General features: G+C 45.8%; 1 protein-coding gene across 2 annotated transcripts in view; it reads left to right on the top strand.

The window, feature by feature from the left end:
• The window catches only part of LOC137516276 (prostaglandin reductase 1-like), a 43,423-nt gene extending 28,848 nt beyond the window's left edge, over window positions 1-14,575 (top strand). For both annotated transcript variants that reach the window (XM_068234349.1, XM_068234348.1), the window contains exons 8-10: window positions 138-243; window positions 8,773-8,891; window positions 14,413-14,575. In XM_068234349.1, coding sequence (XP_068090450.1) covers window positions 138-243; window positions 8,773-8,891; window positions 14,413-14,523 — 336 coding nt within the window. In that variant the 3' untranslated portion in view covers window positions 14,524-14,575. The remainder of the gene's footprint in view (window positions 1-137; window positions 244-8,772; window positions 8,892-14,412) is intronic.
• The last annotated feature ends 4,295 nt before the right edge of the window (window positions 14,576-18,870 follow it).

Raw genomic sequence — 18,870 nt, 5'->3', positions numbered from 1 at the left:
ACATGCTGCTAAACAATATTTGTTTCTAGTGGTGGAGAATATCACAGATTTTCATTTTTCTCTAGACTGCTCTATTCACATACACATTCTTAATTCTAATCAAAATGATAAAACTGATCATATTTCCTATGCTGTAGGTTGGAGGAAAGTTTGCTGATGCTGCTGTACCACAAATGAAGGAATTTGGAAGAATTTCAGTGTGTGGCTGTATATCTGCTTACAATGAGTCAGTGCCTCCAACAGGTAGACAGATGTTTGATGTTTTCCACATAAGTATTATTTTAACCTTTGCACAAATATTACTCAAATATTCCAAAGCAGGTCTTCCCCGTGCTGTGCCGGACCTGGGTGCCACCATTAACATAGTATTATGTCTATTACTCCTCCTTCTGAACTGCTACAACTCCGAGGGGGAATAGTTATTTACGCCGCCTGAATTTTGTGCGGCAGCAGGGTGAGCCTCATACACATGCACAAATACTGTCACCCACAAGGATTGGAGCTTGATCCCTCGGACATTAGTTCAGGGCCAAATGATGTAAAGATGTGTCACACTAGTCTAGAGGCTAGTATCATGTTTGCTGCTATGGACGGAGAAGGAGGGATGACAGGCAACACACGATGGAACGGCTTCCGGCAACCTGTGTAAGGAGGTGAACGATGCTCTCGGAGGTCAGACATCATTAAAAATCTTTAAATGATGTTGCTGGGATCTCCTGTACACATGCCAGATTCTTGGTCCTTAGCATGAACAGAGTTGCCATGTAAAATGCTAATTATCGCACACAGTATCCAGAAATGCACAGTAGAAAGTGTGTTTGGGTAACATGGCCCATGATAGTGTCAGTGGCCTAGCCTTCCCGGATACTAACCCCCCCCCCCCCCCCCCCCCGAATAAAACCCAATAAACACAAGGACAGCCAGCTGGATTTAATAGGCCAGAGCAGCCCATTTATTTAACAATATTAGAACTAAAACAGATCAGAGAGCTGAGGTAAGGGGTCCGTATAATCACCACCTGTAGAAAATCCAGGATAACTGGCAAGCGGCCTGTAACCAGCCCCCGCCGCGTTCACCGGCTCAGGGACAGCTGCTTGCCCACCGAGTCACTCTCACTTGTCGATAAACACCACAGGTAGATTTTCCCCTAAGGCAAATCGCCCCAGCATCGATAACTTTTGGAGCCCTTACCCCTCCACCACGAACCGGCGTGACCCCTCATGCCAGAGAGGCCCACACCCTCAGCCCCCTCTGAATACCCTCTTCTATCCCTAACGCCCACAAATCCGTCCCTATGTCATTCAATTGAACTCCATCCCTACTAAGTAGCAAATGGAGGTCACTCTCTAGTTCGACGTGCCTGACCGCCACTCCCCCATTCTGAGTCACAAATTTTGCCACCTCCTTATTTAGCTTGACTCTTGCTCTATTGACTTTCTGCACTGATCTAGCCCCCCACCAAGAGGATCTGGCAACCACATCTGACCACACTAAAACCGTGGCCGGAAACTCCCGTCTAAGTCTAAGAAAGTCAAATTTAATATCATGTATAATGCACCTAGTTGATTTTTTAGCCACATCGTTCCCTCCTACGTGCAACTAGAGTGGGGCCGAACCTCCAATTTTAGGTTCGCGAACCGGGTTCGCGAACTTCCGCGTAAGGTTCGGTTCGCGTAAAAGTTCGCGAACCGCCATAGACTTCAATGGGGATGCGAACTTTGAAAAAAAAAAAAAAATTATGCAGGCCACTAAAGTGATGGAAAAGATGTTTCAAGGGGTCTAACACCTGGACCCCCAGGTGGAGGAGTGGGATACATGCCAAAAGTCCCCGGGAAAAATCTGGATTTGACGCAAAGCAGCGTTTTAAGGGCAGAAATCACATTGAATGCTAAATGACAGGCCTAAAGTGCTTTAAAACATCTTGCATGTGTATACATCAATCAGGTAGTGTAATTAAGGTACTGCTTCACACTGACACACCAAACTCACCGTGTAACGCACCGCAAACAGCTGTTTGTGTAGTGACGGCCGTGCTGGACTGGTGCGCACCATGGCGAGAACAGGTATGCAGTGGCGGGTTCACTGAACAGAACAGATATGCAGTGGCAGGTTCACTGAACAGAACAGGTATACAGTGGCGGGTTCACAGAACAGGTATGCAGTGGCAGGTTCACTGAACAGGTATGCAGTGGTGAGTTCACAGTACAGGTATGCAGTGGTGGGTTCACAGAACAGGTATGCAGAGGTGGGTTCACAGAACAGGTATGCAGTGGTGGGTTCACTGAACAGGTATGCAGTGGTGGGTTCACAGAACAGGTATGCAGTGGTGGGTTCACAGAACAGGTATGCAGTGGTGGGTTCACAGAACAGGTATGCAGTGGCAGGTTCACTGAACAGGTATGCAGTGGTGGGTTCACAGAACAGGTATGCAGTGGTGGGTTCACTGAACAGGTATGCAGTGGTGGGTTCACTGAACAGGTATGCAGTGGTGGGTTCACTGAACAGGTATGCAGTGGTGGGTTCACTGAACAGGTATGCAGTGGTGGGTTCACTGAACAGGTATGCAGTGGTGGGTTCACAGAACAGGTATGCAGTGGCAGGTTCACTGAACAGGTATGCAGTGGTGAGTTCACAGTACAAGTATGCAGTGGTGGGTTCACAGTACAGGTATGCAGTGGTGGGTTCACAGAACAGGTATGCAGCCAGGAACAAGCCAAGCCTAACTAATCTTTCCCTATGAGAGACAGTCTGCAGCAGCTCGCCCTACTCTCACTAACGCAGGCACACGAGTGAGCGTAATGGCCGCCGCTGCCTGCCTTATATAAGGGGGGTGGGGCTCCAGGGGCTAGTGTAGCCTAATTGGCTACACTGGGCCTGCTGACTGTGATGTAGAGGGTCAAAGTTGACCCTCATGGTGCATTATGGGGCGAACCGAACTTCCGCAAAAGTTCGCCTGCGGGACGCGAACGCGAACCACTGAAGTTCGCATGGAACCGTTCGCAGGCGAACCGTTCGGCCCAACTCTACATGCAACACCAACACATGTGGTGCCCTATCCCACTGAGCATACTTCCTGATTTCGGGCAAAACCCGAGCCCACAACATGCTAGGAAAACCCAGCCACCGGATCCGGACCTCCTGCCTCGGGAATCCTAGCTGGCGCCCCTCCGGGTGAACCGCCACTCTTCGCGCCCGTCTAGAGACATAAGAATGCCCGAATATCCACACCAGGGCTGGTTGACCTGCAAAACAAGTAAAAAAACAACAAAAAGGGGAGAAACGGAACCAAAGAAAACCGGTCTTCATTAACATAACTACTTTACATCAAATGCATTCTAACATAAGACCTGTATCTCATGGAGTCCCAACGGCCTATTCTTTTCACCACTTCCTCACTGAGCCCCCAACGCGATGCCTGTTGCTGCCCCGATGCAAAAAGAGTGGGGGGCAAATTCGCTGGGAGAAAACCCCGCTTTAACAAGGCACTTCCGCAAAACTGAGGAAAACTGAAATCGGGTAAGCGGCAACCCGTCCCCGTGTGATAGAAAAACCGGGGAAGAGGCCAGCCGAAGAGGCAGAAAACGTAACACATTTTCCCTGGGGCAAAGTAAACCCCCAACTTTAAAAAGTGTGACAATCCTGCCCTTTCCCAACCAATCTGTTTTTGATTTCCTCAATAATATGGAAACCGCTTCATCCTGAACTGATACATCCTCAGCGAGTATGCCCCCCACCTGAACTTTCGACCTGCTGACCAGCTCTCCCACCCGAAAAGCCCCAAAGAAGGCTAACACAAATGCCGTGCTGAAAAGCACCACCTCCTGTTGGCAATAGCAAAACTCCCTGCAGCGCCACCACCAATTTTCCCAATATCTCGAATGAAACCGGGCGCCTGGAATCCCTCGTGATCGATCCGGCCCTGAATCCCTTCATAACCTGCATCACCCTAAAATCCTTCGTCACATCCCTTTGATTCCTGGATTAAAACATAAAAGCCAATGCTGCCAATTTTTTAGCCATGGCCGTAGCTGACGTGCCCTCCGCAAAATGTTTCCCTACTAAGTACAGGAGCAAGCACAAGCGATCTTCATCAGACGTACAATCGCCCACCTGAGCCGTCAAAGCATCCCACGCCTTCCACACCGGCGCTGCCCATGACGACTCCGACAACGATCCCCGAATCAGCAAGGAAATCATTTGAAAGGAATCGTCCACATCATTTCTGGACAAGGAACCCCACTCTCTTCCGCCGTAGGAGCCGCCTCCCGAAACCTGTCCCACTGGAATCGAGAGAGGGCATCAGCAATGATGTTGTCAACCCCAGGCAAATGCACTGCAAAAATACAAATATTGAACTGCAAGCACAAAAGAACCAACTGCCTCATTACTCGAATCACTGGCGGTGAGGAAGCCGAAAATTTATTTACGGCTAATACCACACCCATGTTGTCACAATTGAAACGTATGCGCTTGTTAGCCAAGCACTGTCCCCACAATTGAATTGCCACAACAATAGGGAACAGTTCCAATAACACCATGTTGGACGTAAAGCCAGCCTGAACCCATGACGGATCCCATGGTGCCGAACACCACTCACCAGCCATGAACACCCCGAACCCGTGGGCACCGGAGGCATCAGTAAATAACTCAATCTCAAAGTTACTCACCTCCTCCTCCATCCAGAAAGCTCTACCGTTAAAGTCCTCCAAGAAGGTGAGCCACACTCTTAAGTCCTCCCTCATCTCCGCCGTCAGCCAAATGCGATGATGAGGGGAAACCGCGCCAGCCGTCGCGTTCGCCAAGCGTCTGCAGAAGATGCGACCCATTGGCATGATCCTACAGGCAAAATTCAATTTACCCAGCAGGGACTGGAGGTCCCGCAATGTGGTTTTCCGTCTACCTACCATTACCTGCATAGTAAGCCGAAGGTCACCGACCTTGTCTAATGGAAGGCTGCATTCCATGGTATCCGTATTGATTTGATTCCCCGGAAATTTTAACGACGTGGAAAGACCCTCCATCTTGGAAAGGGTGAGAGGGATCCCCAAATCACTACAAACCTGATACATCGCATCTAATGCAGAAGAACAATCAGCTGAGCCAGCCGCTGCCATGAACAAAAAATCGTCCAGGTAATGTATAACCGAGCAGACCCCGGAAACTTCTCTTACTGCCCACTCCACGAAACAGCTGAACTTTTCAAAAAATGCACATGAGATGGGAATGCATAGGTCAACAAAATACTTTTCCTGCCAGTAAATTCCCAATAACCTAAAACTAAAAGGGTGCACTGGTAACAATCTGAAAGCCGACTCAATGTCGGTCTTGGCTAAGAGGGAACCCCGCCCCAGCCTTCTAACCCATCTGAGTGCAACGTCGAATGACGTGTACACCACAGATATGTCTTGCTCCGCCAAACCGTCATTGACCGACGACCCTTTCAGAAAAGACAGGTGATGTATAAGGCGAAAGGACCCTGGTTTCTTCTTTGGGACGACACCCAGGGGAGAAACAATTAAGCCATCTATCAGGCAAAACTCAAACGGACCCGCCACTCGTTCCGCCTTGATTTCCTTCCCTAGTTTAACTGACACGACCTCCGGCAATGCACGTGCAGATTTTAAATTTCAATAGGGCCCATCACCCCGCGATGCACATTGGCTGGGAATAACGAAGCCGTCCGTGAAACCCAGCCGCAAGAACTTAGCATCTCCCGTACGCGGGTACTTACATAGAAACGGCTCCATCCTTAGAACTCTCACCGGCGTCCTCCCTCTTGTTACCAGCCTCCGAAGTCCTTCCTCGTTTCTGTTTGTAGCACCTGGACACCGGGTGTGACCCTCCGCAGCCCGAGCACTCGTGCTTGAACCGGCTGGATGACCCAAACTTACATGTGGCGTCATTGAATTGCCAGCACAGTCCTTTTGTCCTGCTGACTGATTTACCCGAGGACCCTGCAATTTCTTGGCCCCGAAAGGACTGCTGCCCGGAAGATGGGATCATCAGGCTCATCCACAATTCGATATCTTTGTGGTTCCAGCACACCGAAGGGCGGACCGCCTTCCTCTGCCTGAATGCCTCATCGTATCTCAGCCAGGCGTCCCCTCCATACCTCCTATACGCCTCACCCAGGGGCGTAGCAATAGGGGGTGCAGAGGTAGCGACCGCATCGGGGCCTTTGGGCCAGAGGAGTCCCGAAGGGCCCTCCCTTAACTACAGAATTGGCTCTCTATTGGTCCTATGCTCATAATATTGACTTCTGTAGATACTTTGAATAGTGGTAAACATTAACAAACTGTTCCCCATCCCCTTCTTGCACCTCTGACACTGTAGTTGCCATTGGCAGATTTTGGTGCGCCGTATAAATTGTTATGTATAGAGTGCTTGGGGGGCCCCATTGTAAAACTTGCATCGGGGCCCACAGCTCCTTAGCTACGCCACTGGCCTCACCTATAGCATTCTGATAACAAAAAAGGGCTGAACAACACTCCGGGTTCTTCTCCCCAATAACGCATGCCAGGATCTCAAAAGCCTGCAGCCAATTCTGAAAGGTGGGCGGAGTCAAACGATATCTGCGCCTTTCCTCCTCCTCTTTTTTGGATTCGGTAGATTTTACCTTATCCAAGTTAAACTTGGCCAGGTGCAAAAGGGAGAAAATTTCAACAAACTCTCCCTTCCAAATTTTTTCGCGGACTTCTGCCTTTAAATGAACACCTAGAGGACCGCTGAGGCACACATACATTTCTGCTTTTGACGCATCAGCCAATCTTATAACCTCAGCCTCCCTCGCCTTCTCCATCTCCACTTCGCCCTCACTGGTCTGCACTGCGACCTCAGAGCTTCCTGCCTCTACCAGTGGCAACGTCACCCTGGCCTGCGCCTGCTGCGCTGCGCCCCCCCCCCCCCCACAACCCCCAGGGAATTAACCGTACCCGTCTGTTGGCTAGGCACTCCGGCTATTGCTCCGCCGGGGATGGCGGACTGCCACTCGGTCAACTGGCAAACCGCAGGCACCTGTGCCTGCAATGGGCCCATCCAAACCCCCGCTGGTGGCACCTGAACCGCTGGCGCCCCCCCCAACAGGAACCTCATGCCTGCTAGGAATGATTCCAGCACAGGGAGAATCCCGGCCTGCGCATTGCCTGGCACCACCCCCACGGCCTGCGCCCTCCCCGCTTGCCATCCCATCCCCCCACTATCCGGCATACTAGTAAAAACATTGCTGGCGTTGGCCTCACCTTGTGGCGCGGGGGGGGGCGCCCTGCCCGACCGCTTGTCCGGATCCTGCTGGGATTTCTGGTGCTCCCATGGTCGCTGCTGCCATGCTGCTGCCTCCTCCCGCATCACCAGCTTGTTGTCCGATCCCCTGCCCTCCCTGGCTGGAGGGGGGCGCAACATTCTGTGCCTGGCTGCTCCCAGAGCTGCTCCCTGCCACCACGTCCTGGCTCCTGCTTCTGGTGGCCGGAGCGTCCATCTGGGGTGAACTGAGGGCCCCCTCCCCGCTCTGCGATGAGGCGGTGTCCGTGCGGCTGGAGCTCTCACCTTTTTTCTTCCTGGCCGCATGAGAGGCCTGCTGCATAGCGGCCGCCGCTTCCGCCTTCTCCGCTGCCTTCCCCCGCCTGCTGCCGCTCGATCCTCCGCTCTTGCCTCTGGGATTCCCCCTGGCCGAGCCCCCAGTGGAATGCTTTTTAGCAGGGGGCGCCTGGGTATCCCGCGCTGCACTCCCGTTCCTCCTATGCGACCCTCCGGTCAGCTCAGGGCTGAGGCGATTGGGCGGTCTGGATGCCCTCCGCCCGAGTTCCTCCTGTTGCCCGCTAGGGCCAGCGGACATGGCGGCGATCTGTCCGGCTACCCAGTCTGGTCCCCTGGAAGCCGCCTCCTCTCTAATCCGGGTCACCAAGGCCTCAATCCCCTCCATGATGCAGGCAACAGGGTGCGTCCAGCCAGCTTCCTTTCCTAGCGCCTGACTGGCAAACTCCGCCCCCTGCCTCCTACTCAACCTCGCACTACTCCCTGTAACCACCCCCCCATTCCATTAACCCTATCCTTACCCTGCAGGCCACACTATCATGTGTGGCCTTCCAGACTGCGCTTTTCTACGCTTCCAGGCCTGTTCTTTACAAAGGGATGTCAGCATACCCAAACCATCTTATTGCAGTGCACGCACATGCAGCAATGCTACATAAAGCAACACACATAGTGTAAACTCACTCTAAGGTTAGGTTCACACTGGGGCGCTGCGTTTCCAGTAAAAACAGGATCTCAATGCAACAGAGGGAAAAAGTCACATTGCATGTTAAACATGAGAAGCGATGCATATAGTAAAGCTCAAGGTCAATGTAAAAATATGCTTCACTACAATTGTACTATATATACGCATGATGTCTGATAATGCACAGCATGCTTTGCGTTATGCCAACAGATCCATCACACTGCATTGCTAACATGCCAATGTACCAATACAATATAAATAGCATCACATTAAAGATGTGATTATACTGTCTGACGCAACGCACTAGTGTGAGCATAGCCTAAGGCCTAGATTCACTGCCGGACACCTGGTTTGCAAATGTGGAATTCCTATGTGCAAGCATTTCACTACCGCTAGTATACTGGAACCTTGAGAATCTCCAGCTGCTGTCTGGTCAGAGCTCTGATTAACTGGAGTAAAGTTCTGTTGTGCTTTCTGCCATCACACAGTACCTGCTGTATTTTGAAATACATTTGCCTTTCTTATCTTTTTCTTTTTTTCCAATTATTGCCCATTTAAAGGACCTTACTTACAGCCATTTCTGCTCTTCAAACAACTCTGCGCGGAAGGATTCATAGTGACGCGCTGGCTAAACAGATTTCAGGAGGGACGAAAGCAGCTACTGGAGTGGGTTATACAGGTAACTATTTTGTGTAGTTAGTAGTCCAGGCATTGACACACACAGGGCTTGATTCACTAAACTGTGATAACTGATATCACGGTCACGCTAGTGCTTTGCGCATTATAAGGCGCTTAACATTTTGCATGCGCTAATGCAAATTTTGCGCATGAAAATTCGCGTTAGCGCGCACAAAATGTTACGCGCAACCGTGATATCAGTTATTACGGTTTAGTGAATCAAGCCCATACTTTGTACCGCAGTACTACGTTACCACTTAATCCTATCTGGACGACTATTCTCATCCAGATAGGAGCTGTTGAAGTCTAAATGGATGTGTATTCACGTCCAATGTTTCTGTGGTGGGTGCGTGTGCCCGCTGTTCATTCCCGGCAGCATTTACATGCCAGTGATTGATGACAAACAAGTGTTCCCCAAACCAATTGCAGTTCCTGGAATAAATAGACATGACCCCGATCAGGGGTCCATCCTACCTAATAAAACCTAAGTGTCTCTGCTTCCCATGTCCCTGTGTGTGTGTTTTTTCGCTCTGCGCATGTGCAGGGAGGTAGAGGCACAGACACGCGGCTTGTAGGGGAGAATGGGGCCAGGAGGGGTGGGCAGTGTGCGTGCGGTGGCGGGCGGCGGACACATGCGCACTGACATATGGCAGTGACAGACCTTGAGCCTGTTTTTAAAAGGGCTTAGGTCGCCTAGTTAATAATAAAGGAAGTAAAGTGTAAAACAAATAATTGAGCACTTCCTGCTGACGCAGAATAGTGTTTTGTAGCGCCATCTAGTGAAAAAGTAAAATTAAAGTCACCATACATTTTTAACAAAGAATTAATTAAATTAGTCACTTTATTAACCACTTCAGCCCTCAGTCGTTTTCACTTTATACATCCGAGCAATGTTCACCTCCCATTCATTAGCCTATAACTTTATCACTACTTATCACAATGAACTGATTCATATCTCGTTTTTTCTGCCACTTATTAGGCTTTCGTTGGGGAGTACATTTTGCTAAAAGCCACTTTACTGTAAATGCATTTTAAAGCGGAATATAACCCTGCATTTCAACTTTGCTCTAAAACATTATTTACAGCATATTATATGCAAAAAGCATTTTTTTTTTACTAGACCAGCATTGGAAGGGTTAAACACAGAGGTTTTAAGTTCCGTGCAGACATTCAGATAGTTACATTCTATTTAGTTAGTGTGTAACTGTTTATCAATAGATACATCTCTTTGGCTGTCCTCCAAGCTCCTTCTCAGTGAGAGAGATGAGTCATAATAAACACATATTTGTAAACAAAAAGTATCTAACTCAAGTTCGGATTCGTCTGCAGAAATCTCCAGGGACTTTAAAGCCCTGTGTAACCCTTCCAATGCTGGTCTAGTAAAAAAAAAAATGCTGGTTGCATATAACATACTGTAAATAATGTTTTAGAGCAAAGTTGAAATGCAGGGTTATATTCCGCTTTAACAGGAAGAATAAGAAAAATACGGAAAAAAATCATTATATCTCAGTTTCGGCCATTATGGTTTTAAAATAATACATGCCTCCATAATTAAAACCCACGTATTGTATTTGCTTATTTGTCCCGGTTATTACACCGTTTAAATTATGTCCCTATCACAATGTATTATTTGGAAATAAAAGTGCATTTTTTCCGTTTTGCATCCATCACTATTTACAAGCTTATAATAAAAAAATAGAAATATTTCATCTTTACATAGATATTTAAAAAGTTTAGACCCTTAGGTCAATATTTATGTGTTTTTTTTTTTTATTTTTTTATTGTAATGTTTTTTTTGTTTATTTTTTAATTAAACATTTTATGTGGGTATTTTTGGGAGGGTTGGGATGGAAATAATTGTTGTTGTTTTTTGGAAATATATGTGTATTTTTATATTTTTTTACATTTAGATGTAGTTTTACTTTTTGGCCACAAGATGGCAGCCATGAGTTTGTTTACAATGACGTCACTCTAAGCGTAACGTGTACGCTTAGGGGGACGTAGGAAGCAGAAAAAGCAAAGCTTCCGAGAGAAGCTGTCGCTTTTTCTGCAGGGGAGAGGAATCAGTGATCGGGCACCATGGCCCGATTCACTGATTCCCTGGCTAACAAACCGCGGGGCGGCAGCGCGCGTGCACGCGCACGATCAGGCAGGGGAGCGCACATTGCCTCCTGGACGTAGCTTCTACGTCCAGGAGGCGAAAGTAGTTAAATAATGTTATTACTAAAAACAAGTATCGCCCACAAAAATCCTAATTAGTGATGAAAAAAACAAGATATAGATCATTTAGGTGTGATAAGTAGTGGTTATGTTATTGGCGAATGAATGGGAGGAGCGTTGACAGGAGGAAATTGCTTCCATCCTTGAGGTGAAAACACCTTAGGCTGATGTGGTTAAAGGAAAACCCCACTTTCATTATAAAAGGGGCATAAACATAACATTGGTACTGCACTCTTTTCCATTTAATGTTATTGAAAATCCCCTTTCCATTTCAATCTGCAGTGAGTAACAAATGTCTATTATGGCAGTATGCTCCAGTGCTGTCTCTGAAAGCTTGTCAGTGTACCGTGTTTGCATATTTTTAAAACCAAAAAGAAAATATCTGGTGCACCAGTTTGTAGATCCTAATGTCTTTTTCATAAATATCCAGTTGCCAGCTAAAGGCTTGCACATACACTCAATTACTGTTGCCTGGAACCATCATTTTTGATAGCAGTATCAGGAATGATTGCTCTACAGACACACTACTGGGAGGGGCAGTGGCCACGATTGGCAGACAATCGAGAGGTGCCACACCGTAGGTCATTTGTCTCAGTCATTTAAAAATTCAGACAATCTTCCAGAGAAAAGGAATCTGGCACCAGCTAAGTTGCAAAAGCTTTCACCACTTTATTTCATCCCCACAGCAAACGGACACATGCAAGTATAGGGCATTACACTTGCACGTGTCTGTTTGCTGTGGGGATAAAATAAAGTGGTGAAAGCTTTTGCAACTTAGCTGATGTCCAGATTTTTTTTTCTCTGGAAGATTGTATGAATTGGTTGCATCCTGGGGCACAGTAAGTCACCCTACCCCCAGAGGCTGCCTGGGAGCATCTAGTGCTGATTACTCTACACATATTAACCACCCTGGCATTCTATATAAATTGCCAGAGTGGCGGCGGCAAGGTTTTTTTCCCATAATTTTTTTTTCATGCTGCCAACTGGCGGGGGGGCCCTCTTCCGCCGCTGCATGCGGCGGCGATCAAAGACCACACGCAGCTAGCAAAGTGCTAGCTGCATGTGGCGCACTTTATTTTATGTAAATCGGTCCAGCAGGGCCAGAGATATCAGCCTCGGCGGCAATGGACGAGCTGAGCTCGTCCATACCGCCAGGCTGGTTAAAGTGTAAATAAACTGATGAGATAAACAATTGTATATATCCTCCTACTCCTAAAAATTACTGTTTTAGACATCCCAGGATTTTATTTTATATTTAAACATTGAGAAAGTAGATTGAATGTTTTGTTGTCTCTGCTCAGTTGCAGTATATTAAGTGTCCCTAAATAAAAAATCATGAACTACATTGACCCTTTTCTCTCTCCCTCTGCTCTCAGAAATATTTAGAAAAATGGAATATGTAGAAAAACAAAATATGTAGAAAAAAATAGCTTATCAGTGATGTTTACTATATTCCTGACAAGCTCCTGACAAGACAGAAGCTGTCACTTACATCCTTAAAAATTAACTCTTTCAGGTAGCAAAATAAAACAAGTAAAACAGCCTGGTTATTAATATGTTTAGTACTGTAAATAAACAAGTTTATCTCATCATGTTACATGTCGCGTCGGGTACACTTTAAAGAAAACCTGTAATTAGAAGAATTTCCCCTGGGGGGTACTCACCTCGGGTGGAGGAAGCCTCCGGATCCGATCAATGCTTCCCCCGTCCTCCGGTGTCCCACGGTGGTCTCGCTGTGCCCCTCCGAACAGCGGGGATGTAAATATTTACCTTCCCGGCTCCAGCCCAGGCGCAGTATCGGCTCACCGCTTGGAGACAGGTGGAAATAACTGATCGCTGTTGGGCCGCTCTACTGCGCAGGCACAAGTCTCCTGCGCTTGTGTAGTAGAGCGGACCCGACAGAGATCATCTATGTCTGTCTATTTCCGTTCTGAGAGCAGCAACAGCGCCACCCGCTGGAGCCAGGGAAGGTAAGGACACTTTAACATTAGACAACGCGTACAGCAGCCGTTTCTTGCATGCGTTGAATAGGCTGCGGCATATCGTCGGGATGTTGCGGTGCGACGCTGAGTAGCGGCAGTAGAAATTAACCCGATGGGAAATCGCTGATTCCCAACGATAAAATGTTCCTCCGAAGTCTCCCGTAATGACAAGCTAGATTTATTTAGGGCTCTTTCACACTAGAGCCCTTTTTCGGTGTTTCAATGCAAATTCAAAACTTTGTGTTAACCAAGGTAAAATTTTACTTTTCACACCCAACACTGTGTTTTGATGCATTGCAGTACGACGCACAAATTGTACTGCAACGCATCGAAACACAGTCACACAGTGCAGTGAATATTCATTAGCCATGTGGCTGGCTGCGGAGGAGGAGGGGAGACCTCCTCCTCCAACATTACTGAGCATGTGCAAACAGTCTAACGCGGCTTAGCAGCGTATAACGTACTGCATGCAGCACTTTTGACGTGCAGCGTTACAATGTAATGCAGCGTTCAGCTGGTATTTTACTTTGTTAGGCCCCATTTCCATGGAAGGCTGAAGGCGGGGAACTCATGCTCTGTCAGCTGCTCCCCTGAACCGGCCGGGCACTTGCTAGAACTTGGCACAGGTATTGGAAAGGCGTGAGCCCCCCCTCCCCCCCCCCCTAGAAAAAAAACTGATTTTGCAAAGCCTAATTTGGCATAATTAATTAAAAAAATTAAAAAGTTGTTGTTTGTTTTTTTTTAGCAATTTCATATTCTGAAAAGCAACGTGTCTAATCTGGGGCTTCCAACTGTTTAAAGTGCCTGCAACCCTGTTTTTGTTAGCGTTCTTAAAGTGGACCTGAACTCTTGCACTGGGCAGAAGAAAAACATAGAGAACTGCACCTTGTATGTACTTAGAGAGCTTAGCCTGTCTAATTCCCCCTCATCTGTGACTAATCACAAGTTGTAACTTGAACTCTCAGCTGTGTCACCTGACTGCCACGGCATATAGGCTCATTTGTAAACACAGTATGTTAACAATATGTCAGCTTCCATGAAAGCAGAAAGTAGACACACTGCATATTTATTGCAGAATTTGTATCAGCTGTAACAAAGCAATATTTTTCTTTAAAGGTTATTATGCTGTTGCTTATCTTATACAGCTGAGATGAAGTTCTTAGTTCAGGTCTTCTTTAAGTTTATGGTTACACAAACTGATATAGTGTGGACAATAAAATATAGACAGTCCTTGTGTACTTTTTTTTTTCTTGTTAGATCTGCAAAGTTGAGTTATTGATAAGTTGCTGAATTTAATATGAATTTCAATTGTATTATCAGGGCAAAATAAAATACCGTGAACATATCACCAATGGATTTGAGAACATGCCTGCAGGATTCATGGGAATGCTCAGAGGAGAGAACATTGGAAAAGCCATCATTAAAGTTTAGGAATCCTAGAAAACATTTTTATGCCATTTTTAAATAAATACACTATCATTAACTCTATGTGACGTGTGGTGATTTTGAGTGGTGCTTATGTTTTGCATTTTGTCACTTTTTTCTGGTTTTGTACATACATTGATAACAGAAGCTCAAGAGGAGAATACAATAACATAAAGGCTTATTGATAGGCTACTTACTAACACTTCTCTGCTAACATTTACCAGTCATTTGTATCTGTTCCCTCTTGGCCATCCTAATTAATCTAACTGTTCCCCCATACATGTTGTGTAAGATTTGATTTGTTATCCCTGTATTGATATAGCAGAATGTAAAATTCCCCCATTTACTCGGGGTAACCGAAGAATTGTAAGAAATTGTACAGGTGCACTTAAATAAAACATTTTATTTAACAAAAAGAAAGAATCAAAATAAACATTAAAAAAACACTGTAGTGACATATAGTAGAATGTAGCAAATTATTTAGGATACCCACTTTTACTGTATCGTAATTCTCCTGGTTTTAGTATCAGAAACACTTCCTATATCTACACTATATATTGCTGTATATTGGTATGTAACCCTGCCCTCCCAGTAATGCTTAGCCTAGGCTGTTTAGCCATGCAGAATTCTCCTCCCAAATCATTCTGGGAGACCAGACATTATTTTCACTGGCTTTTGGAAATTTCAGAAACAAACATTTTGCAGAGATCTGTGATAAATTTCAGAATTTCAGGTTGAGGAAAGCTTCACACATAGTTAATTTGTAAATAAATATTGTCAAAAAAACCTAAGCAATTTAGATTGAATAATGAAACAAAACCACTTGTATAATCTGTATAATCACATTTTGGATCAATAAGTGAAGGGCAAAAGATGATGAACTTTAATATGAAATAAAAATAGAAAAATAGATTAATTGTCATAAAAAGCTGGCAAAAAATATATAAACACTTATAAAATAAAAACACAAATTATAAAGTTCATCCCTAAATGGCAAAATTAACCAAATCTATTATAAGGTAAAAAATAGATTAGTAGCCACTGGAATCATAACCTTTTTTGCTTGTGTAACATCAGAACACCTGTGTAGATGATGAAGACTGAAATAAAGATTGTTCTACTTACAATAAATGTTGGTTCTCTTCATCCTTTCCCTCTACATGCAGCTGAAGCTGTCCTGACGAAGCTCTAAGTGGAAACCTACAGGACACAACTGGTAGAGAAACACAAATAAACAAAAGATAATACCCTTTAGGGCAGGGGTCTCAAACTCAATTTACCCGGGGGCCGCAGGAGGCAAAGTCAGGATGAGGCTGGGCCGCATAAGGGAGTTCACATGTCCCCGCCGCAAAACGAGGGCTGCAGAGCCCCCAAATCGCCCCGGGGGGCAATCCGCCGGCATTTCCTGGAAGGGGCAGAGCTTTCAGCTTCAGCTCTGCCCCTCCTGAAGTCAATCGCGGCGGATCGCCGCCTCTGCCCGCCCACTCTAAACATAAAAAAAAAAATTGGGAAAATAGGAAAAAATGCCAGGAATCTTCATACAGCCATATTACGGCTGTATAGCGATCCCTGGCCAAAGCGCTGCGGCTGCGTATGGACCCCCTGGAAACCCCGTCAGGAAATGTATTGCTCTTTCTTTTGATACATGTAAAATTACACTACCGTTAGGCTTGCTACTAAAAGTGACATTTACCGCATTTAAAAGTATACTATTTTCCTTTGAAACTTTAAAATCGATTTTCTCAAAAACTATAAGGTCTTTTTGAAAAATTGTTTTTTCCTCTTATTCCTAATGATCTCCTTAACATATCCTGCAAATTTAGGGTTTCTAGCATTTAAGGTGGATTTGCTATTAACCATTAAAGTCGGCGGGTTTTTAAATGTGTATTTTTTTCCTTTGCAACTTTAAAATCAATTTTCTCAAAAACTATAAGGCCGATTTGAAAAATTTTTTTTTCCTCTTGTAGCCACTGGGGGCCCCTACAAGCTCTGGAGCCCTGGGGCCACAAAATATTGTATCGCGGGCCGCAAATGGCCCGCGGGCCGCGAGTTTGAGACCCCTGCTTTAGGGGATAGATAGAAATCATAGGCCCCCATAGCACAATAGCAAGAAACTGCACTTTGCTCCACTGCAGTTTCAGCATCATAATATGCAGTTTATACAGCATTCATCTTTGCTCTGTTTCACTAGTGGCATTTGTTCACTCATGTGCCCTTGATTTATGGTTATGCACTTCATTATTTATGTGGACACTTATGCACTTTTATAAATGTACTATTTTGTACTGTCTATATATAAGCTTTTGCACTATTCACTTTAGCTCACATGAGCACTTTTGAACCCGGGTTCTTCACTGTGGGAGCTCTTATCTGAGCACCATAGGTGAAAATATTGATTCTGATATATATATGCTATCTATTTTAGGGTGCTAGTAAAAAAGGGCGCACAGGGATAGTGGACAAAAAGGCCGCCGCCATAGACTGCAATGCAAAATATCGGCTATTCGACGCCCCACAGGAAAAAAAGGCGCCCGAGAAATAGCGGTTACAGGGATCGTGTTAACAAAAGTTTTCGTTTACAGAATAAGGTTTATAACAAATATCGTTTACAAGTTCGTTTTGAATTTGTGTTGTACTTATTTTTTCGTTTTAAAATTTCGCTTATAGCAGTTTTTACTTATTTTTTCGTTTTAAAATTTCGCTTACAAAAGTATAACTAAATTTTCGTTTACACTTCTTTGATCATTTAAAAATTCGTTTTTCATATGTATAATCTTAAATACCGTTTTCAACCTTATTGTATTAGAAATACATCGCTTTAGGTATTAACTTTGTTTTTATACTTATAATGCGTTGATTAGTACAGAGGCGCTATTTGTGACCTTGAGACCATACTGTGTACTCCTATCTGTTTATTGCCTGAGGAAGCGGGAACATACCCGTGAAACGCGTTGCACTGTTTGTTTTGGAGTATATTAATAAACCTGTTGTCATAAAACTGACGGTATCTTGTCTGCTTCGGGAAGGCGAGTCCACCACCACCTCCTGCGGGATTTTAAGCCTTTTAGAACCTTTTATCCTGCTAGCGCCTCTGTTCACTCTTACATTAATGCGTTGATTATAGTTACTAAAATATCGTTTTTAATATTACTGTTATTTTAAGATTTCTAATGCGTACGTGATTGTAAGGCTATCTATTGTATTGTATATATTTATATATACTTTTCTCTATTTATAATATTAATGTATACGTGATTTTAAGGCTATTTATTCTATTACAAATATATAAATTATTTTATTCATGTTATTTGCAGTGAAGTATTTTAAGGATTAAATATATTATTGTTTATATGTGTTTAGGGTGTTTGTGCGGTGGGGATGGTTAGGTTTAGGCATTACCAGGGGGGTCTAGGGGTTAGGGATAGGTACAGGGAGGGTTAGGTTAAAGTTACAGTATAATATACGCAACCAGGGGGTGGTTAGGGTTAGGCACCACCAGGGGGGTCTAGGGGTTAGGGTTAGGTACAGGGAGGGTTAGGTATAGTTACAGTGCAATATACACCACCAGGTGGATGGTTAGGGTTAGGCATCACCAGGGGAGATTTAGGTTTTGGCACCACCAGGGGGTGGTTAGGTTTAGGCACCACCAAGGGGGTGGTTAGGTTTAGGCACCACCAGGGGGGTGGTTAGATTTAGGCACCACCAGGGGGGTGGTTAGATTTAGGCACCACCAGGGGGTGTTTAGGTATAGGCACCACCAGGGGGGTGGTTAGGTTTAGCCACCACCAGGGGGGTGGTTAGGGTTAGGCACCACCAGGGGGGTGGTTAGGTTTAGGCACCACCAGGGGGGTGGTTAGGCACCACCAGGGGGGTGGTTAGGTTTAGGCACCACCAGGGGGGGTCTTAGGGTTAGGCACCATCAAGGGGGTGGTTAGGGTTAGGCACCACCAGGGGTGGTTAGAGTTAGGCACCACCAGGGGGGTGGTTAGGGTTAGGCACCACAAGGGGGGTCTTATGGTTAGGCACCACCAGGGGAGTTTTAGGGTTAGGCACCACCAGGGGGGTCTTAGGGTTAGGCACCACCAGGGGGGGGGGGTCTTAGGGTTAGGCAAAACCAGGGTGGTGGTTAAGGTTAGGCACCACCGGGGGGTGGTTAGGGTTAGGCACCACCAGGGGGGTCTATGGGTTAGAGATAGGTACAGGGAAGGTTCTGTGTGAGAGTAGGGTTAGGTATAGTTACAGTACAATATACACCACCGGGAGGGGGGGGATGGTTAGGGTTAGGCACCACCTGGGGGGTCTAGGGGTTGGAGATAGGTACAGGGAGGGTTCTGTGTGAAAGTAGGGTTAGGT

This window comes from Hyperolius riggenbachi, chromosome 1, assembly GCF_040937935.1.
Source record: "Hyperolius riggenbachi isolate aHypRig1 chromosome 1, aHypRig1.pri, whole genome shotgun sequence".
Lineage (NCBI taxonomy): Eukaryota > Metazoa > Chordata > Amphibia > Anura > Hyperoliidae > Hyperolius > Hyperolius riggenbachi.
This window is presented reverse-complemented; position numbering and strand designations above follow the sequence as displayed.